Source organism: Asterias amurensis, chromosome 10 (genome assembly GCF_032118995.1).
Source record: "Asterias amurensis chromosome 10, ASM3211899v1".
NCBI classification, from domain to species: Eukaryota; Metazoa; Echinodermata; class Asteroidea; order Forcipulatida; family Asteriidae; genus Asterias; species Asterias amurensis.
Window position 1 is genome coordinate 7,775,392 of NC_092657.1, and position 27,465 is coordinate 7,802,856.

Consider the following 27,465-nt stretch of genomic DNA (forward strand, 5'->3'; position numbering starts at 1 on the left):
GTGATTTCTTTCTCAAGCATGACAACCCCCAAAAGAAAATTTGCTGATTAAGCATACATTGAAATATTACAACAAAAAAAGCTGCATGCTGCATACCTTGTGGTTTTCTTAGAAACTTATAATGGGTGATTATTAGTTTCAAAGAACTACTGAGCTACTGGGCTACACAATGGACTACTGGGCTACACAATGGACTACTGAACTACTGGGCTACACAATGGACTACTGAACTACTGGGCTACACAATGGACTACTGAACTACTGGGCTACACAATGGACTACTGAACTACTGGGCTACACAATGGACTACTGAACTACTGGACTACACAATGGACTACTGAACTACTGGGCTACACAATGGACTACTGAACTACTGGGCTACACAATGGACTACTGAACTACTGGGCTACACAATGGACTACTGGGCTACACAATGGACTACTGAACTTCTGGGCTACACAATGGACTACTGAACTTCTGGGCTACACAATGGACTACTGAACTACTGGGCTACACAATGGACTACTGGGCTACACAATGGACTACTGGGCTACACAATGGACTACTGGGCTACACAATGGACTACTGGGCTACACAATGGACTACTGAACTTCTGGGCTACACAATGGACTACTGAACTACTGGGCTACACGATGGACTACTGAACTTCTGGGCTACACAATGGACTACTGAACTACTGGGCTACACAATGGACTACTGAACTACTGGGCTACACAATGGACTACTGAACTTCTGGGCTACACAATGGACTACTGAACTACTGGGCTACACAATGGACTACTGAACTACTGGGCTACACAATGGACTACTGGGCTACACAATGGACTACTGGGCTACACAATGGACTACTGAACTTCTGGGCTACACAATGGACTACTGAACTTCTGGGCTACACAATGGACTACTGAACTACTGGGCTACACAATGGACTACTGGGCTACACAATGGACTACTGAACTACTGGGCTACACAATGGACTACTGAACTTCTGGGCTACACAATGGACTACTGAACTACTGGGCTACACAATGGACTACTGAAACTACTGGGCTACACAATGGACTACTGGGCTACACAATGGACTACTGGGCTACACAATGGACTACTGAACTTCTGGGCTACACAATGGACTACTGAACTTCTGGGCTACACAACGGACTACTGAACTACTGGACTACACAATGGACTACTGGGCTACACAATGGACTACTGAACTACTGGGCTACACAATGGACTACTGAACTTCTGGGCTACACAATGGACTACTGAACTACTGGGCTACACAATGGACTACTGAACTTCTGGGCTACACAATGGACTACTGAACTACTGGGCTACACAATGGACTACTGAACTTCTGGGCTGCACAATGGACTACTGGGCTACACAATGGACTACTGGGCTACACAATGGACTACTGAACTTCTGGGCTACACAATGGACTACTGAACTTCTGGGCTACACAATGGACTACTGAACTACTGGGCTACACAATGGACTACTGGGCTACACAATGGACTACTGGGCTACACAATGGACTACTGGGCTACACAATGGACTACTGAACTACTGGGCTACACAATGGACTACTGAACTACTGAGCTTACATATACATTATAGAAAATAAGGTTTGCAAAAAGGGGGGTTTAGATAATATTCTGACAAAGTTTATTTTAACTTAATTTGTGAATTTTAGTTAATAACATTGACACAAATAATAACGTTCACCCTCCCCCCCTTTCTGGACCCCAGCAATGCACCACTGTGCCAACCACTAATATTGGTTTAGTATAACCCTGTTTAAAGGCAGTGGACACTATTGGTTATTACTCAAAATAATTATTAGATAAAACCCTACTTGGTAACGAGTAATGGGGAGAGGTTGGTAGTATAAATCATTGTGAGAAACAACTTTCTCTGAAGTGCAGTATTTTTTGAGAAAGTAATTTTCCACAAATTTGATTTTGAGATCTCAGATTTAGAACTCGAGGTCTCGAAATTAAGAATCTGAAAGCAAAGGTGTTGTTGCATTCATATCTCGCAACTTTGACGACCAATTGAGCTAAAATTTTCACAGGGTTGTTATTTTTTGCTTTAGGCCTATATGTTGAGATACACAAATTGGGAAGACTGGTCTTTGACAATTACCAATAGTGTCCAGTGTCTTTAAAAGATGGAATACAGACATTCTACCATTTAAAAGTAAAATGTATGCATTTGTCCCACAACGGCAAAAAAATATAACAACATGGGGAGGTCCAACAATCTTAACTTGTAAAAAAATGTTCCCAAATACTCGAATGCCGGCAATATTGAAAGACGGATTTCTACCATTTAAAAGGAAAATGTTTAAATGCATTTTCCCACAACAGCAAAAATACAGTCTCCTGACGATGACAAGAGCAAGCTAGTCGAAACGTTGAGACCAATTTAAGAACTGACGCCGCGGTAGTACAGTTAATCACGATCCTATAAGCTATAGTAGTAGTCCCAGCCTATTTTCTATACCATCCGCCGGGTAATAGTTAAAAAGCAATACAGTTCTTTTCAGAACTGAGAAGTCTCTCGAACCCACGAACATATACTCCGCGGTGGTAGAATAAAGCAAGACAGTATCTCTAAGAACAAACTCTAGCTGGCAAGTAGAAACACACATGGTGTTACTGCTAACCAATGCAATGCCTCAAATCCTATATAGCAAAAATATATCAGTGAGGGGAGGGCGGACATTCTTAACTTGTGAAAAAATGTACCCCAACAAGAATGCCGGCAACATTAAAAATTGGAATACGGACATTATACCATTAAAAAAAAAAAAAGAAATTCCTGCAATGGCAAAAATATATGAAAAAGAGGGGAGGTCGGAAATTCTTAACTTGTAAAAAAATTCCCTAATACTCCAATGCATGCGAGCAATATTAAAAATTGCAGTCAAACATTCTTACAATTTTTGTTCCGCTCTTAACATACAAATGTCACAAAATATTATTTAAAGGGTCTATGTAACTTTTGTAGGACAAAAAACACAATATCCACAGATTTACACTAAACTTACACAGTTTGAAGAAATGATGGTAGAAAGCTTCCCTGAAAATATTACGTGCTGAGGTGCTGTAGCTTTTGGGAAACGAGCAAAACAATGTCATGAAAATAATGTTCGTCTCATGAGACAAAAATTATTTTAATCATTTACAAACGTATTTTCATGACATTGTTTTGACTCATTTCTCAAAAACTACAGCACCTCAGCACGTAATATTTTCAGGGAAACTTTCTACCATCTTTTCTTCAAACTGTGTAAGTAATATTTGAAGGGAAGCTTTCCACTATCATTATCTTCAAACCCTGTAAGTTTAATGTAAATCTATGGACATTTTAAAAAGGTACCCAAATCCTTTAAAAGACGGAATACAGACATTCTACCATTTAAAAGAAAAATTGTTCATTAACCCATAACTTAAAAGACGGAATATGGACATTCTAACATTTAAAAAGAATGTTTAAATGCATTTTCCCACAACGGCAATATAACACAACAAGGGGAGGTCCGACATTTTTAACTTGTAAAAAAATGTACCCCAACTCGAATGCCGGCAATATTAAAAAAACTGAATACGGACCTTATACCATTTTATAAATAATGGTTTTTGTCCCACAACGGCAAAAATATAACAAAGAGGGGAGGTCTTAGCTTGTAAAAAAATGTTTCCCAACTCGAATGCTGGCAATATTAAAAGACGGAATAGGGACATTAAAGAAATTTTGTTAAATGCATTTTCCCACAACACAAAAATAAAACAACGGGGGAGGTCCGACAATCTTTACTTGTAAACAAATGTTCCCAAATACTCAATTGTCGGCAATATTAAAAGTCGGAATATGGACATTCTACCATTTAAAACAAATGTTTAAATGGTAAAAAAAAAACGGCAACAATATTAACAAAGATGGGGAGGTCCGACATTCTGTTCCCCAACTCGAATGCAAGCACTATTACAAGTTGGAATAGGGACATTCCTAACTTGTAAAACAAAAATTTTAACTTGTAAAAAAATGTTCCCAACTCGAATGCCGACAATAGTAAAAGTCAGATTAAATCCATTCTACCATTTAAAAAAAATGTTTATTTTCCCAGAACAGCAAAAATATCACAAGAAGGGGAGGTCCAACATTCTTAACTTGCAAAAAAAAATTCCCCAACTCGAATGCCGGCAATATTAAAATACGGAATAGGACATTCTTCTAAGTCTCAAACGGCATTAAAGAATGCTTTTGTGTACAGTTATTCAGGTCGCCTTCCCTATTATCATTGAAGGTATTCATGCTAACCCATGAGTGAAGTTATTACAAAACTTGCCACGGCACATACCACCGCAAAATCCCCGGGTCCCCGTACCCGCCATGCCGTTTACTCGCGGACACCCGTTCCATACGGGGGTTTGGAGTTACTTGCGGCTGGTACTGTATCAGCAAACTGCGTACCAAACACATTAAAGCACAAAATACACTAATATTTGGGCTCTTGCTCCTACTCGCCTAATTGGAAAACAATGTTTTGTCATGAAAATCAAAATATTAAACGTGTTGAGAATCAAATATAATAATAAATAGCTAGAAGTATATGCCAACGACGTATGTAGCTTCGACCACCACCACCAATACTTTAAAAATCACGTACATAGCTGCTTGCGACAACCTCAAAACAAAGGCGTGATGATCCAGCATGATCCCGCTGGAGTTCGGTGTTGTAACTTGGTAGAAATGTAGTTGACATATATTGGTTATTTGCCACATGTAACAAATTCTGCAAATGAAATCTAGAAACTGCCAAAAACATGGTCCCAACATGTTCAGATGGGACCAATCAAACACTTGCGTGAGTGAAACAGAAGGCAGCCATTGATTTCTGAATTGTTCGAAACACGCTTCGCCATCATCGTTTTATGAATGACGGCCAAATATGGGCACAATAAGATGTTCGGATAGCCACGGAATATCAAGAAAGACCACGTGCCACAGCCATGCCAAAGCACTGGTTTCCCAACCTTTCTACACAAGAACGAAACGTTAAACACATTTGTTATTGCTCTTTTTTTCACATCCTACCTTGTAACCTGTAGTTTCTCTATAAAAAAATCAGTCTGACAAAAGTTTGTCCCTGGGCAAAAACAATTTAAAAAGCATGGATTATCCCCCCAATTGTTTTCTTTATTTCAAGAAGATTCATCGCCGAGATCCTTAAGTTAAACCAACTAATAAAAGTGGAACGGCCTAAAACCCAGGTTGTTTTCAGATTTGTTGATCGTCGGTCTCTTTTAATCGTACACTATTTTTCACAAAACAAGTAGGCCTATGAGACTTCAAGTACCACCACCGCATGATCAGTCCAACGCTGGTTGTATATATAGAGGTCTGGTGTTGTTTGTTACAGTTTGTTACCCGCAGGTCACCAAATTTCTTTTCTTTTATCTGTAAATTATTCATCCTTTTTTGTTCGTGACCTCTGTGTGAATATATAATTGGTCCGAAGGGCTTCTGAAATTCAGTCTTTTTCGGCCTTATCTGAAAAGTATTGACAGAAATAATGTAGAAGTACATTGAAATGAAGAGCATATCTGTTGTTTTGTATGAAAAAGATCGGTGCAACTCAAGTTTTTAAAAAGAGAAATTTGTACCCAAAAAATTGCTTCAAAAAGAAAGAAAACAAGTCTGAAAAACATGACAGATTGTCCCGTTATGAATGTCAGCAACAGTCCAATATAGTATACAAGGATAGATCAATACATCAATAACAAAAGAGCCCGTCTTTTATGAGTTGAATGAGGTTCAGCTCATACTAAACAGACTCTGTTGTTATTGACTAACGCTAGCCTGGCGGTCGGGGAACCATACCAACGAAAAACAGCAAGCTGCTACCTCAATGTCATCGTCAGCCAATCAACGTGCAGGAAAACCATGCTGTTTAATGGTTTTTTTTTTTCGTAACATGGGTTTTGGACTACCGATGAAAATTGCTGTATCCTGACTGGACTAGGTATGATCCAGTCTCGCTTTTAACATTTCCAGGAAGAATATTAAATAATCTATCCATGTATACTATTTGGGGGCTGTTGCTGACATTCATAAAGGTGTTGTTTTTTTCACAAATAATCTTAGCCAGTGTTGTGCAATGCCGATGCTCTTCCATGGAGATGGGAAAGACCAAAGGGGCAATTCCACGCAAGTGCAACACGAGGGTCAAAATTTCAAAATGCTTTTTTTCTCAAACATCATGTGCAAATTTGATAGAGTATATTTTGAAGTTTCTAGAAATTAAAACAAAAATGATCCAGACCAAACATTTTGAAAGTTACAGCACTCTGAAGTTGACGCTACGTTAAATGGCACCATGCAATCATAGGTAAGAACACACAATTTATTTCTGTTGGTATTTTTCATTATTCTAATGGCGCTCATTTTATCTTCTTTGGTAAAACCAACAACTGTCCATGTCTATCTTTAGGAAAATAACTTTAATAAATATGAAACTAATGTTAGATACCTAGTAAGTGCCGTCAAATGAACGCTTTTGTTAGGCTTAGTGTAATGGCAGTCACAAACAATGAAGATTGTTGTCATATTGTATACATGGTAGCAATTAAAATCTGCCCTTCATTATTTTCTTAGTAGCAACAATGTTATCAAACAGGTAAATAATTGTTGTTTAATTTTTTTTTTTAATTAAACAAAAGTGTAATGTCAGTCACATTTAATGTCATTCACCACATTGTAATGTCAGTCACGTTATTACACAAGCTAATAAAAAAAACTTTGAACATTGGATGGACTAATAACTTGTCTTTTACTAACAATGCAACTAAAATGAAGCTAATTATAATCCTGAAACGATGCTCTTGGATCTGTTTATTTGTATTTTTAGCCCAATTCATCCATATTTTATAGGTAAGTGAATAAAGGATTTGTAAGGTAATCTGTACTCCAAGTCATGTACATGCATTTAAGGCGCATTATTCATTGTGAATATTTGTCATTGATCAAAGTAAAAGTAATACAATTGTTTTCTTTTTAAATAGGGTCAAAATTATTACAAGAGTCTCTCACTAAACAAGTTTTACAAGAGAGTAAGGAGGATACTACAAGACAGCAGCAGAGATGGGCTGCCGAGTGCAGGAAAACAAAGGAAGCGTAGTTCAAAAAGACAAAAAGAAGAGTTCAAGCTTAATAAGACTCTATTAGCAGAAATTCTGACCAGAGAACAGTAATCGAAATAGAGAGATGGTATCCAGATGTCATAATCCTAAGATGCAGAGAGCAGCTCAATCAGCTGATCTATTTCCTTCAAAGTTGAGGATACTTTAACAGCTCCTTAATACACTAGATCAACTTGATGAATACAGAGTGCTGTTAGTGTTTTGATGGGAAGGACCAGACTGTTTTGTGGAATATTGGGTCGTATGAATAAAAAGTAGTACTTACTTTTACTTGAAAATTTCAAGTATTTACTACCATCCATATGAATAAAAGGAAGTAAAAACTGTTACTTAAAAGTATTTACTAAAATGCTAAAAGTATCTACTTTTACCAAAAAGTAAATTCTTTTAATTTTAGCACTTACTTAATACTTCCATATGAATAAAACGGAGAATATACTACAAAATGCAAGTAAATACTAGTGATTTTTCAAGGTAGCTCCAGAGCTACCTTGGGCACAGAAGTAAAAGGCTCGTCCGAAGAAATGACAGTGTTTATGAATGTTCCTCACAGGATAAATTTTTTAGTCCAAAGGAAAGAAACCACTGAAATATTAAATAGACACATACACAGTGTTTCACAACAGAAACAATACACACAAACTCAAACTGCTTTTAATCAAACTTGTTTATATATGCTGAGGATAAAATAAAACCGTTTGTAAAAAAAAAATGTTTTGTATCATTACAGTAAGCTTTTTAAAAAGATATAAAGATTTTTTTCAACTCAGAAATGAATGCCTCGATCATTAAGGCTTATTGTTTATAAAATCAGAAGAAGTAATTTTTTAAACAATTAAATGCATTTCAATAGAATGTTGTTCGTGTTATTATTAAAACTTTTAAGTTTAAGTTAAATACATTAGCTATGCTCATATCCAGCTCTGATGTTCTCTATACAGCGCTGTCATGCTCCACTCCAAGTTTCAAAAGCTTAACAAAAACGTTTTTACTCTGTGTGTCCAGATGAGTCGTCTTCATCAAAATGTTGTCAGAATAAAAACCTCATGGCTGACTTGAAGATTTTTAATGTTTCTGTTAAATCAAATGCTGCTTTGGCTGTGTGTGTGTGAGTGCGTACGTAGACGTGAATGGGAGTTGTAATACAAAGGAAACCTTTTGTTAAGAGCCATTCAGCCATGGTATATCAGAAGTATTTACTCCAAAGCATTAAGTGAATACTTTGCAGTAAAAGAATAGGTTTATTCATACGGAATTTAGAAGATGCTTTTACTGAATGCTTCTACTTGGAAGTTTATGCTTTTACTTTTTGCTAGTACTTGTCAGTAAATACTACTTTTTATTCATACGACCCATTGTACTTGAACGTGTGCAAAGTAAATGCGAATTGATTTGCTACCCCAGCAGGGTGGAGATTACAAAGTGGTGTTGGTTGGTTCAACGTTAAATTATGTCAAGATTTAACAACACAGGTCTCAAAATACCCACTCCACCCACAGCAATTGCCGCCGGTGCCCTGTGCTTTTTTGCTTGGTGCCCTTCTCTAAAGTTTCAGTACAAATTAACATTTTCCTCGCAGAGTGCTCGATCCTTACATGAGGAAAATTGCAGTGCCCCTTCAAGAGCAATGTTCAAGGCCTGGTAACAATGTAGCCAATACCTTGGAACCTGACCACCATCTGACCCTGTTAGTTTTCAATTTGTTTTGTACTTTCATATGGTATACCTTTTGATGTAAGAACATTGTAAAGATCGGCTCATTAAAGCCAATTTTCTTTAGCAATAGTTAAATACTGTAGATACCACATAGTTTGCAAATTGAACAAATAAAATAAATATAACCTTACAGAATATTGCTTTCTGGCTAGGATGGAAGAGTCCATGTAAATGTTTTGTTTGCAACCTAGTAGGCATGTGTTTTTAGCAGTCATGTTAAATATATCCCAGTGCTTGAAAATTTTGAAAAGCTACATGTACATACAAACACAAATACTGACAGAGTTTATTCTACTTAAAAAGGGAGCACCAATCTCTTGCTACATGTATCCATTTTTCTTCAATAAAAGCTTCCTCCCAATTTCCAAATGACAGCTTAATTTTTAGCCATGTGACGGTCATGAACTATTACATATGCCCACAGTCCTTTTTTTTATTTAACTTCACCCTCTTACGTAATACCTCCATATAGCGCCCTCCAGCGATCTCATTTTCGCGGGCTTTCAGTTCATAAGATCCTTAGACGAAGACCTCATCACATCGTATTTATCTTCGTCAACAGGTAATTATGTTTTATATTGTTTAATGCTTACCTTTTGCGTTAATATTGTTTAACTAAATCATTCACTATGTTCCATTTACCGTCATAGTCTAAGTTGAATATATATTTACTGTTCAAATCTTTGATTTATTGACTCGTTTGCCATGTATAACAGAGTCAAACGAGGAGTTACCCTTAGGTCATACTTATGCTATGAGACAATTCATGTATTCGTTTTGTAAATTACATCGGGACAAGTCAGTCCCTTTAGTGTAAATATATCTTTAGTGCATTTGTTAAGTAAGCTCTGTTTTGGATCCAGCTTACAGTTAATTTATATTTTCCTTTGATTTCCAAGATGGCGGACGACGCCTAGAATTATGGCGTTAACCGCTGGGAGAACTGTTTATTTATTAGTGTTAATTTAATATTCATAATTGTTATTGTAAAAAGTTCATAAGATCCTTAGACGAAGACCTCATCACATCGTATTTATCTTCGTCAACAGATTCATGTGTAAATAAAATACTGGAAAGGTAGCAACTGAACAGCCGTGCCACGTCAATCTTGAATACAGTTAGAGGGGTCACAGTATTTTGTAATAACACATTTTATCACGTTTAATGCATGTTTCAACCTCTAAACATCTAAAAATTGAAGTTGTTCCCTTATTACATCATTAAACAGTTAATTGATACTTCTCTTGTTGACAGAATTTTGTCCGCAGGGCATAAAAAGGCCTGTCAATGATCAAGAGTCTTCTAGAAATCAGACTAACTACATGTATTGAAAGCTTTGAAGCACTTTATCAAAAGAAAAGATTTTTATTTGTTCAAAAACACCCAATGTAGTTTAAAAATGTTGTTGCTACCATGTTGCTACCATGTTGCTACCATGTTGCTACCATGTTGCTACCATGTTGCTACCATGTTGCTACCATGTTGCTACCATGTTGCTACCATGTTGGGGGTAAAACATTTTTCCATAGTAGAACACAAACTGACATGTGAATATAAGCAGCTAATGTACTTTATTTTCCGTCCCGTCACATGGGGGTTGTTTTGGATCTGACCCAACAAGGCATACAATTTCTTTTCTTCGTTTACTGGATCCTACCTTAGATGTACATGTATATTGCCTCGTCCATTTTCTCCTTCTTTTAGGATGTTCGTCGGAGTTGGTACTCTCTGAAAAATATATATGTCAAATTTACAATCAACATTGTCACTAAAAGAAAAACCATTTATGGAGTCAACATCAGAATAATCACAAACAAATTGTATTGACCATACCCTCTTTAAGGCTGGAAGAACTACACACATTTACAGGTTGTACATTTTGAGTACATGTATACAGAACAGATCCATCTAGAACCTTATTGATCTTTAAAAATACTTTTAAAATAAAATATGGCCCTTAATTGATGTCAAGTATTGTTTGATTCATTGCTAAAAGCAATCTTTACCTTGCATGAAAATGTAATCAAGGCTTACCTGCAGCTCTGTCTTGCAGGAAAATGATCCCTTTGAAGGGATCCACTGTTAGAATAGGTCCATTACTCCCATCTATTGTTTCAACCTGACCACCTTGCTGGCTCGCTCCTAAAAGCTGCAAATGCTTCCTTTTACACTTTCTTGATAGTAATCTTTTTGCAGCTTGCCTGTAGCTTTCTGTAATAAAGATCAGAGCGATAACATTAACCCCAGAAAACAATATTCCAAAATGTACATGTAAATTTGTATTAGTCTATTGGTGTATATGTATTCCTTGTACTCAGATGTTTACCCTGAGTAAGACGTCTAATCAAGCTTTTTGGTTAACCTTGTGTATTATATTATGCAAACATCTAATTGTAAGTTCATGTTCACCCTGACTCCAAAAAAAGCATTTTAGCTTATAATACAGATATACAATACAATACAATGGGTTTTTATATAGCGCCATTTCATTTAGACCACAGCGCTTTAAACCAACAATAGCAATGCAGATAATACAACAAATGAATAATAAAGCAATAAACAGACACTAAGGAAAAAGATGTTTTTTAAGTGCTTTCTTGAAAATAGGCAGTGAAATTGAGGTGCGTATTGTGATGGGAAGATGGTTCCACAGTCCTGGAGCGGCTAAGGAAAATGATTTAGATGCAGCGGATTGAAAAGATTTGCTGCTCGGTTTATTTTCAGCAAGACGGGTTTTGTCTGATGCTGAGCGAAGCCCAGCCCTAATTTGAATGTGAAAAGAAAAACAAGATGAAAGATATGCTGGTGCAAGTCCATTTAAGCATTTATACACATGCACCAATATTTTTAATTGAATGCGCTCTTTCACCGGGAGCCAATGTAGCTTTTTGAGAAAAGGAGTTGCATGATCATGTTTAGACGCACAAAATATTAGTTTGGCAGCCCAATTCTGAAGATGTTGAAGTCTATTAATTTGAGTTGTGTTCGCTCCAAGTAAAAGTGCGTTGCCATAGTCCAATCGTGAAAGAACAAGAGACCTTGTAACACTGCTACATGTGTCAACGTCTAGAAACCTTCTTATACGTGTAATGTTACGCAGATGGTATGACACAGACCTAGACAATGATGTTATTTGTGAAGACATAGACATAAGATTGTCAAAGACAATGCCAAGGTTCCGAACAGTTTTAGTGGGTGTGATAATTTCATCTCATTGCATGAGGCGATTGAAATGAGGTGAGGTTGCAACAAAGAACTCGGTTTTATTGTTGTTTAGTTTCAACATATTTTCAGTCATCCAGGATTTTAATTCTACAATGCACTTTGTGAGCGCCTGCCTGTAAGGCAGACTGAATAGATGATGAATCCGAAGGTGTGAAACTGGTATAAATCTGAATATCATCAGCATAGATGTGATAGAGTAGATTGTTCCCCTTGATGATTCTACCAATGGGAATGGTGTAAATGGTAAAGGATTTCGGTCCAACAATTGATCCTTGCGGCAATCCATAAAGCATATCGTGTGAGGCTGAATAAGTATTGTCTATCAAAACCTGTGTTGTTCTACCACTGAAGTAAGACTTAAACCACTCAAGAGCTGTCCCTGTAATGCCAATCTCACATTCTAATCTGTTGAAAAGGACATTGTGATTAACAGTGTCGAATGCGGCACTTAGGTCTAAAAGCACCAGGAACACGCCCTTCTGATTGTGGATCATGCCCATGATATCACTTTTGACTTTCAGTAGTGCGGTTTCAGTACTATGAGACACACAATAAGCTGACTGAAATTCCTCACCCAAACCGTTTTTAACAATGTGATCATTGATGTTGTTGACCACATGTTTCTCTATCAGTTTAGATAAGAACTTGATGTTAGCGACAGGACGATAGTTCTTGAGTTCGTCTGGATTCAGTGACCGCTTCTTAATGAGAGGGTTGAGTACAGTATGCTTTAGAATACTTGGGAAAATGCCTGTAGTGAGAGACTTATTTATGATGTGTGTTAAAACCGGTAGAAATATGGAAACATTATCTTTAAGAAACCAAGTGGGTACAGGATCCAATATACAACTTTTTGTGGCAGCTTTGTTAACAAGCTTAATAACATCTTCTTCAGACACTTGACTGAATTCAGGTAGTTTACATGCTACACAAACATTGTGGGAATCACCACACGTTACACTTGATTGAACATGTTTCATACTAGAATAAATGTTAGCAACCTTCTCTTGGAAATACACTGCAAAGTCATTACTTAAATCTTGTGCACACTCATATGCGGGTAACACTTTACTTGTATTATTCAAGAGCCCATTAACAATTCTAAACACAGTCTTTGTATCAGAAGCGGATTGCAGCTTTTCCGAAATATGCTGCTTTTTAGCTTCCTCTATCCTGCAATTGACTGTTCTGTTTTGTTCAATATAAAGCTGGTGATGAACTTCTAGACGAGTCTTGCGCCACTTCTTTTCACACTTTCGTCGAATTCTGCGAGCTTCGTGTATGTTTGAGTTATACCAGGGTTGTCTAATTCTTGTTTCACGAGTTTTCATAGAGACAGGGGCAAAATGGTCCAAGGAATTGATTGTGCACTCTTCAAATGCCTCCGTCAGACAATCGATATTATCAACTCCAGCTAAAATGTTGTTTAACTTCAATTTCAACTCTTTCTGAAAATTGGCTGTATCAATTGTGCGAAAGTTCCGATTAGTAGTAACTTGTTTTTGGTTTTCTGCTTTGTCCAGCATGAGCTGAAAATCAACAACATGGTGATCTGAAAGCCTAACACCAACTGTACAGTCCATGATGAGATTGTCTTCAGGTTGAGACAGGACCAAGTCCAGTGTATGGCCACATATATGGGTTGCCCCATGAACAAATTGTTGAAAACCAGCACTCTCAGCAGTTTCCAGAAAACGGGTGACGTCTGTTTTCTCCGGGCAATCGACATGAATGTTGAAGTCTCCCAACAGGACGACTTTGCCGGCTAGCGAGTTCACGCATATTAGAAAGTTCGCAAAGTCATCAAGAAACTGTGAAGTCTTCAAACCATTATTTCTGGATGGGGGAGGTCTGTAGAGCAGGATATAGTAGATCTTGCGTCCTGTGTTTGAAATGATTGTGTACTCAAAAGTAGCAGATTTGAAATTGATTGGTATAATCTGAAACTTTAGGGGGCATCTGTACAAGACACCAATTCCACCATAGTTATCGGAATCTCTCGGAACATTGATGAACATATAGCCTGGAGGGCAGAGTTCCCCAATAATAACATTATCAGAGTCATTCAGCCAGGTCTCTGTTAGAAATAATGCGTCAATCCCCTTGTCTAGCACATACTCAGAACAGCTGATTGTCTTATTTCTTACTGAATGCGCATTCCACAAACTAAACTTAAGGAAATGTGAAATGTCAACAGATCTATTACGATGCTTACGGATCCCAGCACGCACTCCTCTATGAGTTGAAGGTTTGGATTGTATTCCGAGAGACGTTATGTTCAACCATGTACTTAAGGGCACAGTCAATGTTCCAGTGTTCATATTCATCAACTGAGTCCTGCTGTATGCAATTTTTTGATGAGACGATATAGGATTGTGATTATGATTGTCATTGGTATCATGATCAGGTCCCGGATTAGGATTAACGTCACCAGCAACTAATAATTGAAGTTGGAACGAGGCGGAGGAGTTAGGATAGTATAATATCCAGTGCCAAGATACTTCTGATGTACAAGCCTGCCGTTGCTAGGGAAAACTTCAATACTATACTTGAATTGGTGAACCACTCCATGGTCGCATGCAGTAGTACATAGCCCAAGACAGACCCAAGCAAGTAGGGTGTAGTACTTCCCTGATCCCATTGTTCATCTATTGTCCTTTCAATTGTTGTATAGGTTGGACGGTCTATTGATCACATTGTGTCTATGGGTGAGTAAAATGCCCATTGACATGTACATGTAGTTTGCTGTATGTTACTCACAGGTTGAATGTCAAAAACCAAAGATCCAACCAATACTCCATCAGCCAGGACAGCAGAAATCAAAGAGTCTTAGAGATATTGTCACTGATGTAAAAGCATTATGTTTTACACAGTTTGAAGTGCAAAATCCACCAAGAAAAGGTAGAAAAGATTACTTAAACAGGAGCAATGCTATTGCCGTGGCAGCCTGTGTGGCGCACCTCGATGCGATACAGAGATACCAAGTTGAGAGACCAGGGTGAATTTTTCTTCAAATCTGCACAAGACGTATGAAGTTTGCAGGGCACTGTTATCACCACCCTGAGCTTCCAGCCAGCAAGCTGAAGTTTGCAGGGCACTGTTATTGTCACCCTGAGCTTCCAGCTAGCAAGCTGAAGTTTGCAGGGCACTGTTATCACCACCCTGAGCTTCCAGCCAGCAAGCTGAAGTTTGCAGGGCACTGTTATCGCCACCCTGAGCTTCCAGCTAGCAAGCTGAAGTTTGCAGGGCACTGTTATCGCCACCATGAGCTTCCAGCCAGCAAGCTGAAGTTTGCAGGGCACTGTTATCACCACCCTGAGCTTCCAGCCAGCAAACTGAAGTTTGCAGGGCACTGTTATCGCCACCATGAGCTTCCAGCCAGCCAGCTGAAGTTTGCAGGGCACTGTTATTGTCACCCTGAGCTTCCAGCCAGCAAGCTGAAGTTTGCAGGGCACTGTTATCGCCACCAGCTTCCAGCCAGCAAGCTGAAGTTTGCAGGGCACTGTTATTGTCACCCTGAGCTTCCAGCCAGCAAGCTGAAGTTTGCAGGGCACTGTTATTGTCACCCTGAGCTTCCAGCCAGCAAGCTGAAGTTTGCAGGGCACTGTTATTGTCACCCTGAGCTTCCAGCCAGCAAGCTGAAGTTTGCAGACAACTGTTATTGTCACCCTGAGCTTCAAGCCAGCAAGCTGAAGTTTGCAGGGCACTGTTATTGTCACCCTGAGCTTTCCACCCAGCAAGCTGAAGTTTGCAGGGCACTGTTATTGTCACCCTGAGCTTCCAGCTAGCAAGCTGAAGTTTGCAGGGCACTGTTGTCGCCACCAGCTTCCAGCCAGCAAGCTGAAGTTTGCAGGGCACTGTTATTACCACCCTGAGCTTCCAGCCAGCAAGCTGAAGTTTGCAGGGCACTGTTATCGCCACCATGAGCTTCGAGCCAGCAAAATGAAGTTTGCAGGGCACTGTTATCACCACCATGAGCTTCCAGCCAGCAAGCTGAAATTTTGCAGGGCACTGTTATCGCCACCATGAGCTTCCAGCCAGCAAGCTGAAGTTTGCAGGGCACTGTTATCGCCACCCTGAGCTTCCAGCCAGCAAGCTGAAGTTTGCAGGGCACTGTTATTACCACCCTGAGCTTCCAGCCAGCAAGCTGAAGTTTGCAGGGCACTGTTATTGTCACCCTGAGCTTCCAGCCAGCAAGCTGAAGTTTGCAGGGCACTGTTATCGCCACCAGCTTCCAGCCAGCAAGCTGAAGTTTGCAGGGCACTGTTATTGTCACCCTGAGCTTCCAGCCAGCAAGCTGAAGTTTGCAGGGCACTGTTATTGTCACCCTGAGCTTCCAGCCAGCAAGCTGAAGTTTGCAGGGCACTGTTATTGTCACCCTGAGCTTCCAGCCAGCAAGCTGAAGTTTGCAGGGCACTGTTATCACCACCAGCTTCCAGCCAGCAAGCTGAAGTTTGCAGGGCACTGTTATTACCACCCTGAGCTTCCAGCCAGCAAGCTGAAGTTTGCAGGGCACTGTTATTACCACCCTGAGCTTCCAGCCAGCAAACTGAAGTTTGCAGGGCACTGTTATCGCCACCATGAGCTTCCAGCCAGCAAGCTGAAGTTTGCAGGGCACTGTTATCACCACCCTGAGCTTTCCAGCCAGCAAGCTGAAGTTTGCAGACAACTGTTATTGTCACCCTGAGCTTCCAGCCAGCAAGCTGAAGTTTGCAGGGCACTGTTATTGTCACCCTGAGCTTTCGAGCCAGCAAGCTGAAGTTTGCAGGGCACTGTTATTGTCACCCTGAGCTTCCAGCTAGCAAGCTGAAGTTTGCAGGGCACTGTTATCGCCACCAGCTTCCAGCCAGCAAGCTGAAGTTTGCAGGGCACTGTTATTACCACCCTGAGCTTCCAGCCAGCAAGCTGAAGTTTGCAGGGCACTGTTATCGCCACCATGAGCTTCCAGCCAGCAAGCTGAAGTTTGCAGGGCACTGTTATCACCACCATGAGCTTCCAGCCAGCAAGCTGAAGTTTTGCAGGGCACTGTTATCGCCACCATGAGCTTCCAGCCAGCAAGCTGAAGTTTGCAGGGCACTGTTATCGCCACCCTGAGCTTCCAGCCAGCAAGCTGAAGTTTGCAGGGCACTGTTATTACCACCCTGAGCTTCCAGCCAGCAAGCTGAAGTTTGCAGGGCACTGTTATTGTCACCCTGAGCTTCCAGCCAGCAAGCTGAAGTTTGCAGGGCACTGTTATCGCCACCAGCTTCCAGCCAGCAAGCTGAAGTTTGCAGGGCACTGTTATTGTCACCCTGAGCTTCCAGCCAGCAAGCTGAAGTTTGCAGGGCACTGTTATTGTCACCCTCAGCTTCCAGCCAGCAAGCTGAAGTTTGCAGGGCACTGTTATTGTCACCCTGAGCTTCCAGCCAGCAAGCTGAAGTTTGCAGGGCACTGTTATCGCCACCAGCTTCCAGCCAGCAGACTGAAGTTTGCAGGGCACTGTTATTACCACCCTGAGCTTCCAGCCAGCAAGCTGAAGTTTGCAGGGCACTGTTATCGCCACCATGAGCTTCCAGCCAGCAAGCTGAAGTTTGCAGGGCACTGTTATCACCACCCTGAGCTTTCCAGCCAGCAAGCTGAAGTTTGCAGACAACTGTTATTGTCACCCTGAGCTTCCAGCCAGCAAGCTGAAGTTTGCAGGGCACTGTTATTGTCACCCTGAGCTTTCAGCCAGCAAGCTGAAGTTTGCAGGGCACTGTTATTGTCACCCTGAGCTTTCCAGCCAGCAAGCTGAAGTTTGCAGGGCACTGTTATTGTCACCCTGAGCTTCCAGCTAGCAAGCTGAAGTTTGCAGGGCACTGTTATCGCCACCAGCTTCCAGCCAGCAAGCTGAAGTTTGCAGGGCACTGTTATTACCACCCTGAGCTTCCAGCCAGCAAGCTGAAGTTTGCAGGGCACTGTTATCGCCACCAGCTTCCAGCCAGCAAGCTGAAGTTTGCAGGGCACTGTTATTACCACCCTGAGCTTCCAGCCAGCAAGCTGAAGTTTGCAGGGCACTGTTATCGCCACCAGCTTCCAGCCAGCAAGCTGAAGTTTGCAGGGCACTGTTATTGTCACCCTGAGCTTCCAGCCAGCAAGCTGAAGTTTGCAGGGCACTGTTATTGTCACCCTGAGCTTCCAGCCAGCAAGCTGAAGTTTTGCAGGGCACTGTTATTGTCACCCTGAGCTTCCAGCCAGCAAGCTGAAGTTTGCAGGGCACTGTTATTGTCACCCTGAGCTTCCAGCCAGCAAGCTGAAGTTTGCAGGGCACTGTTATCGCCACCAGCTTCCAGCCAGCAGACTGAAGTTTGCAGGGCACTGTTATCGCCACCATGAGCTTCCAGCCAGCAAGCTGAAGTTTGCAGGGCACTGTTATCGCCACCCTGAGCTTCCAGCCAGCAAGCTGAAGTTTGCAGGGCACTGTTATTACCACCCTGAGCTTCCAGCCAGCAAGCTGAAGTTTGCAGGGCACTGTTATTGTCACCCTGAGCTTCCAGCCAGCAAGCTGAAGTTTGCAGGGCACTGTTATCGCCACCAGCTTCCAGCCAGCAAGCTGAAGTTTGCAGGGCACTGTTAATGTCACCCTGAGCTTCCAGCCAGCAAGCTGAAGTTTGCAGGGCACTGTTATTGTCACCCTCAGCTTCCAGCCAGCAAGCTGAAGTTTGCAGGGCACTGTTATTGTCACCCTGAGCTTCCAGCCAGCAAGCTGAAGTTTGCAGGGCACTGTTATCGCCACCAGCTTCCAGCCAGCAAGCTGAAGTTTGCAGGGCACTGTTATCACCACCCTGAGCTTCCAGCTAGCAAGCTGAAGTTTGCAGGGCACTGTTATCACCACCCTGAGCTTCCAGCCAGCAAGCTGAAGTTTGCAGGGCACTGTTATTGTCACCTTGAGCTTCCAGCCAGCAAGCTGAAGTTTGCAGGGCACTGTTATTGTCACCCTGAGCTTCCAGCCAGCAAGCTGAAGTTTGCAGGGCACTGTTATCGCCACCAGCTTCCAGCCAGCAAGCTGAAGTTTGCAGGGCACTGTTATCGCCACCCTGAGCTTCCAGCCAGCAAGCTGAAGTTTGCAGGGCACTGTTATCACCACCCTGAGCTTCCAGCCAGCAAGCTGAAGTTTGCAGGGCACTGTTATCACCACCCTGAGCTTCCAGCCAGCAAGCTGAAGTTTGCAGGGCACTGTTATTACCACCCTGAGCTTCCAGCTAGCAAGCTGAAGATTGCAGGGCACTGTTATTACCACCCTGAGCTTCCAGCCAGCAAGCTGAAGTTTGCAGGGCACTGTTATTGTCACCCTGAGCTTCCAGCTAGCAAGCTGAAGTTTGCAGGGCACTGTTATCACCACCCTGAGCTTCCAGCTAGCAAGCTGAAGTTTGCAGGGCACTGTTATTACCACCCTGAGCTTCCAGCCAGCAAGCTGAAGTTTGCAGGGCACTGTTATTACCACCCTGAGCTTCCAGCCAGCAAGCTGAAGTTTGCAGGGCACTGTTATCACCACCCTGAGCTTCCAGCCAGCAAGCTGAAGTTTGCAGGGCACTGTTATCACCACCCTGAGCTTCCAGCCAGCAAGCTGAAGTTTGCAGGGCACTGTTATCACCACCCTGAGCTTCCAGCCAGCAAGCTGAAGTTTGCAGGGCACTGTTATCACCACCCTGAGCTTCCAGCCAGCAAGCTGAAGTTTGCAGGGCACTGTTATCGCCACCATGAGCTTCCATGGGCCCAATTTCAAAGAGCTGCTTAACGGTTAGCATTTTTTTGGGCTTAACGTAGCAAAAATAATTGCTTAAACCATGGAGGAATGTACACATATTTCACGAGGTTAAGCACATAAACAAACAGCGAGCACAAGATTTTAGATCATTTGCTTAAGCAAAAAAGAAGGTATAGGCCCCCTACTGACAAAATGGCGGGCGATATAAATGCAGAGTGGCGGAAAAAAAATCATCGCCTTCTCTGTCTTACAAGTACTATTTGTAATGGTTCAAAGCGCCCCTTGAAAGGTTTACACACTAACTTGAGAGTAAATATGAAGATAATACATTGTACAACATTTCTTCAGCATGTAAACAAACTGCGCACGCACCATTTTAGATGTTTGCTTCAGCAAAAAGGAGGAAGGTGATGACAAAATGGTGGGCGAAATAAATGCAGAGTGGCGATAAAAAAAAAGTCATCACCTTCTGTGTCTGATATGTATTATTGTTTAATGGTTTAAAGTGCCCCTCGAAAGGTTCACACCAAGAAGATATACATTGTACGATTATTTCTGAAGCATTTTAGACACTCGTTTGCATTCGCTACACCTACCGTTCAAACATGTACGTACAATACACACCGCTGCGCCGGCACAATAACAACATTTGCAATGATGTTGCACTATATGTGCTGTGTGAATGGGGTGCTTACGCGAAATAGAGGCTTTAAGGACCATTTTTGTTTGCTTAACGCTTTAAGCAAAAAACCTTGCTTAACCAAGGCTATGAAATGAAAAATGTGCTAGGTGCGCCCAATAAGCACAAAATCGACCGTTACAGGCAGCTCTATGAAATTTGGCTCTCTGCTTAAACAGAGTACTTCAGCAGAAATGAGGCTTTGAGAACCCTTTTTGCTTGCTTGCCTGCCGCTATAAGCAAATAACATTGCTTTTAAACAAAAATACAAAATCGACCATTGCAATTGCAATCCAAGATGGCGCAGGTTACAGTTTTAATCGTATAGATTCTTACCTTTAGATGCCAAGCTGCCCAATGATGCATTAGGGGAAGAGAGTGAGCCTTCGGGGTCATCTCCATCTGTTTCTTCTACATCGTCTGAAACAGTCCCAGATTCTATGCTCTCTTCTTGTAGGGTATTTTCCTCCGCCAGTAGCCTCCCATCCTGATAAGCTTTGCCTTCATCATTGTAGTAGTCATCTACTAGATCTTGGAATTCTCCCTCCCACTGCTCATCACCAGCCTCCGTTTCAGCTTTGTCTGATCTTCCCGACTGGAACACAAACAAAGGCTCTACTCTTTGTCGTCCCCCTAGGATAGAAAATGAACAGAAAACTTAATGTGTTACACATTATTTTGATCTGCCAACTATGCTTGAAATTTACCATTTTACAGCTGCTTTTACAATGAATTTAGCTGAATGATCTCGTACCCATGTCATCTCAACCAACTATTGTGGTATTCTAACTACAGTACAGCCCTCATGTTGCCATCGAGGCACGGAGGGACTGAGACGAGTGAGACGGGAAATGTGTACCAGGGAAGCTCGCTCGTTTGTAAATCAAACGAGGGCGCCTCTCGAGACGAGGGATTCCATGTTCAGTTGGAAAGCAGCAATACGAGACAAACAAGCGAGGACCAGCGAAATTTTCGAGTGCCCACGAAACAAAACGAGCGCTGCACACGTAGGGACAATTTCAGGGATTGTCCATCTTCTTCAAACTAATGTACAACATTTTAAAAATATATTCGCTGTATTGTAAAGATACTGTAAATGACAGGTTGATAAGCTAAGGTTATGTCAGCAGTGAATATTATTCATTTAGTTTTAAAGTTTAGGACGTAAAACAAAAGGAAAGAAATACAAATGCGGTAAACATAAGGAGTGTCAGTATTGATCAATAATGAGGGCAGAGCAGCGGCGTACAAAGCAAAACATTGAAGCGTTGTTTAAATTTGTATCAAGTTACAACAAAGTGTAGCAATTTTATACTGTAGTTACAATTGCACATTGTCTGGCACATCTAAGGGGAAATTGTCACTTACTGTGAGGCTAGGAGTGGCTGGCTCAAAACTCCTGTCTGTTAATGCCGTTTGAGACGTTTGAATATTGTATAATTAAAATAGTACGAATTTCTGATGATGTTTTTAATAATCGCCAATAAAGGGACATTTCCTTATACAAAAAATGTTTTAACTTAGTTTAAAATGTCGGTACCGTTTTGGGACTTTTGAGTATTTGGGAACATTTTTTACGGGGATGATGTCAGTTCGAACTGAATATTTTCAATAATATTGCTGTTGGGGGACGATAACAGTTGGCTTTAATTTTATTTCAACAGCTAGAATGTCCGTACTCCGTCTTCAATAAGTTGCCGTTTTAGACATGGATAACAATTTTTTTGAAGGATAAGAAGGTCCAAACTCCGTCTGTAATTGCTGTATGAGACGTTCAAGTAGTGGAGAGAAAAAAATGTTGTTTTATTAAGAAGAATATCCGACGAACACGTCGCATGTTTTTAATAATAATACCCGTTGTGGGCTATTTTCATGTACAAAAATTGTAAAAATGTTGAATATGCTGTTTTGGGACTATTGAGGGGTTTTTTTTTTTTTTTTGGGGGGGGGGGGGTGTCTGGCAGGCCCAATGCAGCAAATAATTTGCCTGGCGGTTGATACTGGTATTAAGAATAGTTTTGTTGGTCATTTCAACTTGGTGCCAGGCAGTTCCTCCGATGTTTAACCCAGCGGTTTTATTTTTTTTAGCGGGCCCAATGCAGCAAAACATTTGTTTGACAGTTTACACTGGTATTAATGATTGTCACATTGGTCATTTCAACTTGGATTTAGGTGGATCCTCCGATGTTCAATCCCGGGGGTGTGGGTGTCTGGCAGGCCCAATGCAGCCAAGCTGTGGATCTAGAGCCACAACTTAAATAGCATCCACCTTTTCAGCGCAACAGCTGGTGTCGTTATTAAAAGTTTTTTCACTTGGTGTATCTCATCATATGCATGAAATAACAAACCTGTGAAAATTTGAGCTCAATTGGTCGTCTAAGTTGCAAGATAACCATGAAAGAAAAAAACACCCTCGTCACAGAAAGTTGTGTGCTTTCAGATGCTTGATTTCGAGACCTCAACATTTAATTCTGAGGTATCAAAATCAAATTCATGGAAATTAATTTTTTTCTCAAAAACTACGTCACTTCAGAGGGAGCCATTTCTCACAATGTTTTATACTGGCAACCTCTCCCCATTATTTGTAACCAAGTAAGGTTTTATGCTAATAATTATTTTGAGTAATTACCAATAGTGTCCACTGCCTATAAAAGAATACCAGACACTTCAACACCTCACAAACTCGGCACCCACTCGGCACCAAGAGTGTCGGCACCATACAAATTCTGCACCAGTCTTTTTATGACCCAAGCAATATCACTCGAACGAACAAAGAGTCAATGTTTAAAATAACGCCAACGTGTATTACACGATAAAACTAGAACAGCAAAGCAGCCACTTGTGGCGAGCTGCCGATTGCCAGATAGAACCAATGACTGACAGAAAAACCAATCATTTGATCAACTGATGGTCAAAGGGGTGGGGACATTGACAATGAAGTAATGACCATTTAAGGCATTCACTGCTTTAGCTCGTTCAACTGGAACCAGTGATCTTTGAGTTTTATCTTTTCATATTATGTAAGCAGCAATATTTGATTCAAGTTTTTAATCAATACATCATTGCAATATTAAGGAGTTAATACCATAAGGTTTTCATTGTTTAAGCTCATTCAACTGGAACGAGTGATAAACTCGTTGACTGTTATCTTTCATATTATCTACACGTAATTAGCAGCAATATTTGATACAACTTTTAAATTGGTAAATCGTTGCCATAAGAAGGTATGAGCATTTAAGGTTATCATTGTTTTGGTGCAATTAAATGGAACCAGGTTTAAACTCTTTTAGTTTTACAAATGTATCTTTTCATATAATTATACATATAATAAGCAGGAATATTTAATTTAAGTTTCAAGTCAGAAAATCGTTGCATAAGGAGTTCATGCCTATTCAAGTTTTTCATTGTTTCAGCTCACTCAACTGAAACCTTCAATTATTTCTTTGAGTTTTGTCTATTCAATGAATCTTCATGGAAGAAGCAATATTTGTGTGCCAAGTCAGCAGAGGAAGTCCCGCAGCAAAGGTCTGGAAGGCAACGACAGCAGGCTTGAGCGGCTGGGAGCTGTAAGCTCGACTCCCACACGTGGGCGGCCCAGATGTGATGTTTGTACGCTCGTCAACCCTAAACAGAGGCGACGTTCGGTCCTGTCTGAGTGACCAGGCAGCTTTTTCCAGAGACAGCACTGCCTGCCTCAATCTGAGGACGCCCCTTGAAAAGGTGGGGTATACAATGCCTGCTCAAATTAACCCTGGCCAGACCATCGCGACTGGCGGGGCTCTACCAATGCGAATGAAAAACACAAAAACTGCCTCGAAAGATTATCAAAAATTGTAAGATACAACTGGTTCTATCCAGCTGGAATGTGCGGACTCTACTTGACCGAGCCACAATGAGCGACCGGAATGGAAAACTGCTACATGTATAGTCGACAGAGAGCTAGCAAGATACCACGTCGACCTTGCTGCGCTGTCGGAAACACGGTTTACTGGACAAGGGTCGCTGAAGGAACAAAACTACACCTTCTACTGGTCTGGAGGGGACTCTCATCAATCAGGCGTTGGCTTCCAATCAGCAACAATCTGGCAAAACGCTTAGAGTCTCTCCCTATAGCTATCTCAGCAGTGGCATGTACATCCGCACCAGGTCGAACGGTGGCCTGTTTAATCTATCACGGCTACGTTCTCATCGAAAAACCCTTGTGAGATGTCTCCGTGCCTTTGGGCTGTCAATCAACATCAAGAAGACAGAGGTGCTATATCAACCTACTCCTGGTCAAACCCCCATGAAGCCTGACATTCTGCTGGATTAGAGCCCACTCAACGTCGTCCAAACGTTCAAGTACCTTGGCTCCACTCTCGCAGCTGGAAACACTCTAGATGCAGAGCTCAATGGCAGGGTTAAGGCTGCAGCTGCGTCATTTGCTCGCCTGAAAGACCGACTGTGGAGTCAGCGTGGCATCAGACTGACCACAAAGTGCAAGGTATACGGGGCCGTGGTATTGATCGCTATGCTCTACTCGGCAGAAACCTTCACACTCTACAGAAGACACATTAACAGGCTCTCCACTGTGCAGCTGAGACATCTCCGCTTCAACATGCCTTCCATCGAACCGATCCTGGCCTAAATACAGCTGCCCTGGACTGGACACGTTATCCGGATGCCAGAGGAACGCCTCCCAAAGGCTCTTCTATATAACAGCAAGTTTATATCTGACAAGATGGCCTAACGATGATGGCTTTCATTGTTTCAGCCTATTCAACTGGAACAAGTAACAGGGGGTTTGATTTTTGTTTAAACCCTTTCCATACTATTGTCGAGCTCGACCGCGCAATGCAAGCCCTGCCTTACCATTCGCGAGAAAACTCGACAGAGCGTCGTGTAGTTGCTCCGTACCAACGGAGAACTTACTTGACAAAAAAAGGGCACTGCCTTTGATTGAGAATCTGTATTTAATTTGTTTGGTGCCCTCTGTCGTTAGGTTTTATATAGACGAGTAGCTTGTTTACCATGCTTTGCAATGGTATGTATTGTACATAGGGGGTCGCCATTACGATTTTCCGAGTAAAGTACACTTCAAGATTTCACGCTTCCGTTTTTTCCGATAAAAAATCATCATCATGGCTGCTCATTGCATTGACGTTTAGGCCAAAATGTTTGCTATAGTGAATCTAAAAAAAGACTTGGAAAGTTTTTACGAAGAATCTAGTGAACATTTGGCAGCAAATCGGGGTAATTTGTCGCCAGACATGTAGTTAGATGTTGCAAAACCGGACTATACCGACTATACTTCAACACCGTGGGCTTGGGCGTGCATGGTGGGCGGGCGTCGACCCACTCGTGTTGGTCGAAGTGACTGTGGTGGCTAAACACTTTCAAAACAGATAAGATTTTTCAGCAAAATAGGCAACGATGTTTAGTACAAATGGAAATAGAAGCTTATAATCAAAAAGGGCCGTTCTCGCGCTATGTGTAACAAAAAAATGGGAAATTCCTGGTCATTTTCAGCCTTTTCTGAAAAGTCTCAACCAAAATAATGTACCAGTAAATTGAAACAAAGAGCATATATATCTGTCGTTATGTATAAAAAAAAATCGGTGCAACTCAAATTTTAAAAAGAGAAATTTGTACGTAAAAAATTGCTTAAAAGTAGAGAAAACAAGTCACAAAAACCTGGCAAATTTTTCGTTATGAATGTCGGCAACAGTCCTAATTAGTGGATAGATTATTTCATATTCTACCTGGAAATGTTAAAAGCGAGACCGGATCCTACCTAGTCCAGTCAGGATACAGCGATTCCACCGTTAATCCAAAACTCCCATTACGAAAAAATCAACTTTTAGATGGCATGGTTTTCCACGGGTGATTGGCTGACGATGACATCATCGACGAATATGGCAGCAAGCTGTTTTTCGTTGGTATGGTAAAAGCGCCTGTCTAAACTATGAGCTGAATGAAGATCAACTCATTCATCCCATGGTATAGACGGACTCTTTCGTTATTGACTAACGCTGCCTTTGTGGTCGGGGCACCATACTAATTATATATTCAAACCGAGGTCACGCATGAAAAATCACGCCAACTCGAGCAGATAAATCATAAAGGAAACTTATTATATCGAGTGGCCTGCGGGTAGACTGTTATTTGACCTTTTTTTTTTCCTCTAAACTAGGGTCAGCTTAATTATGTTTGGCTATTTATGCATAAAAAAAAGTACACAGGTATCATTTTAAAGACAGAGGACAGATAATAGTAGAGAAATTCCCATTTTTTTGTCACACACGTAACGCGAGAAAGGCCCTATTCCGTCTTCACCAGCTCTGGACAACCAGAGACAATGTGGTCTACGGTTTCTTCATATTTTCCACAGATCCTAGATTGTGGGTTCAATCAGCATGATGTCATCAGCTGGCTGAGCTGGGCGGAGTGTGTGAATATAATTCAAAGGCTATTTTAATATTTTATGTAAATTTAGCTTTTTACGCGCACACGCTTTAAAGAAGTTTTTAACGATAATTGTGCAATTCAACGGATATTTTATTTGAATAGCTTGGGTACTTTTTCTTGAACTGCTTCTAAGTAGTTCAAGAAAAAGTACCCAAGCTATTCAAATAAAATATCCGTTGAATTGCACAATTATCGTTAAAAATTTCTTTAAAAAATTTGATTTGTTTGACTAATATAAAAACACACAAAGAAAGCTAAAGAGCTAGGTGTACACGGTTTAAACCGCTGACTGGCCAGTAGGGCATGTGCCATCATTCAACATTTTTTGTTATTTCTTAGCTGCATAAGAAATGGTATGGATGTGTGGCAAGGATTCAGCTAGCCTTGGTTGGCCACACAAATGCCAATGCCATGGCTAAACCATGGAGGTACCTCCATCA

The 27,465-nt window shown here is 41.1% G+C and overlaps 1 protein-coding gene across 1 annotated transcript in view; it reads right to left on the reverse strand.

The window, feature by feature from the left end:
* The window catches only part of LOC139943195 (uncharacterized), a 47,093-nt gene that overhangs the window by 11,884 nt on the left and 7,744 nt on the right, over positions 1-27,465 (reverse strand). The window contains exons 2-4 of the mRNA XM_071940013.1: positions 20,915-21,211; positions 10,983-11,159; positions 10,606-10,676 (exon numbers count right to left, since the gene is read on the reverse strand). Coding sequence (XP_071796114.1) covers positions 10,606-10,676; positions 10,983-11,159; positions 20,915-21,211 — 545 coding nt within the window. The remainder of the gene's footprint in view (positions 1-10,605; positions 10,677-10,982; positions 11,160-20,914; positions 21,212-27,465) is intronic.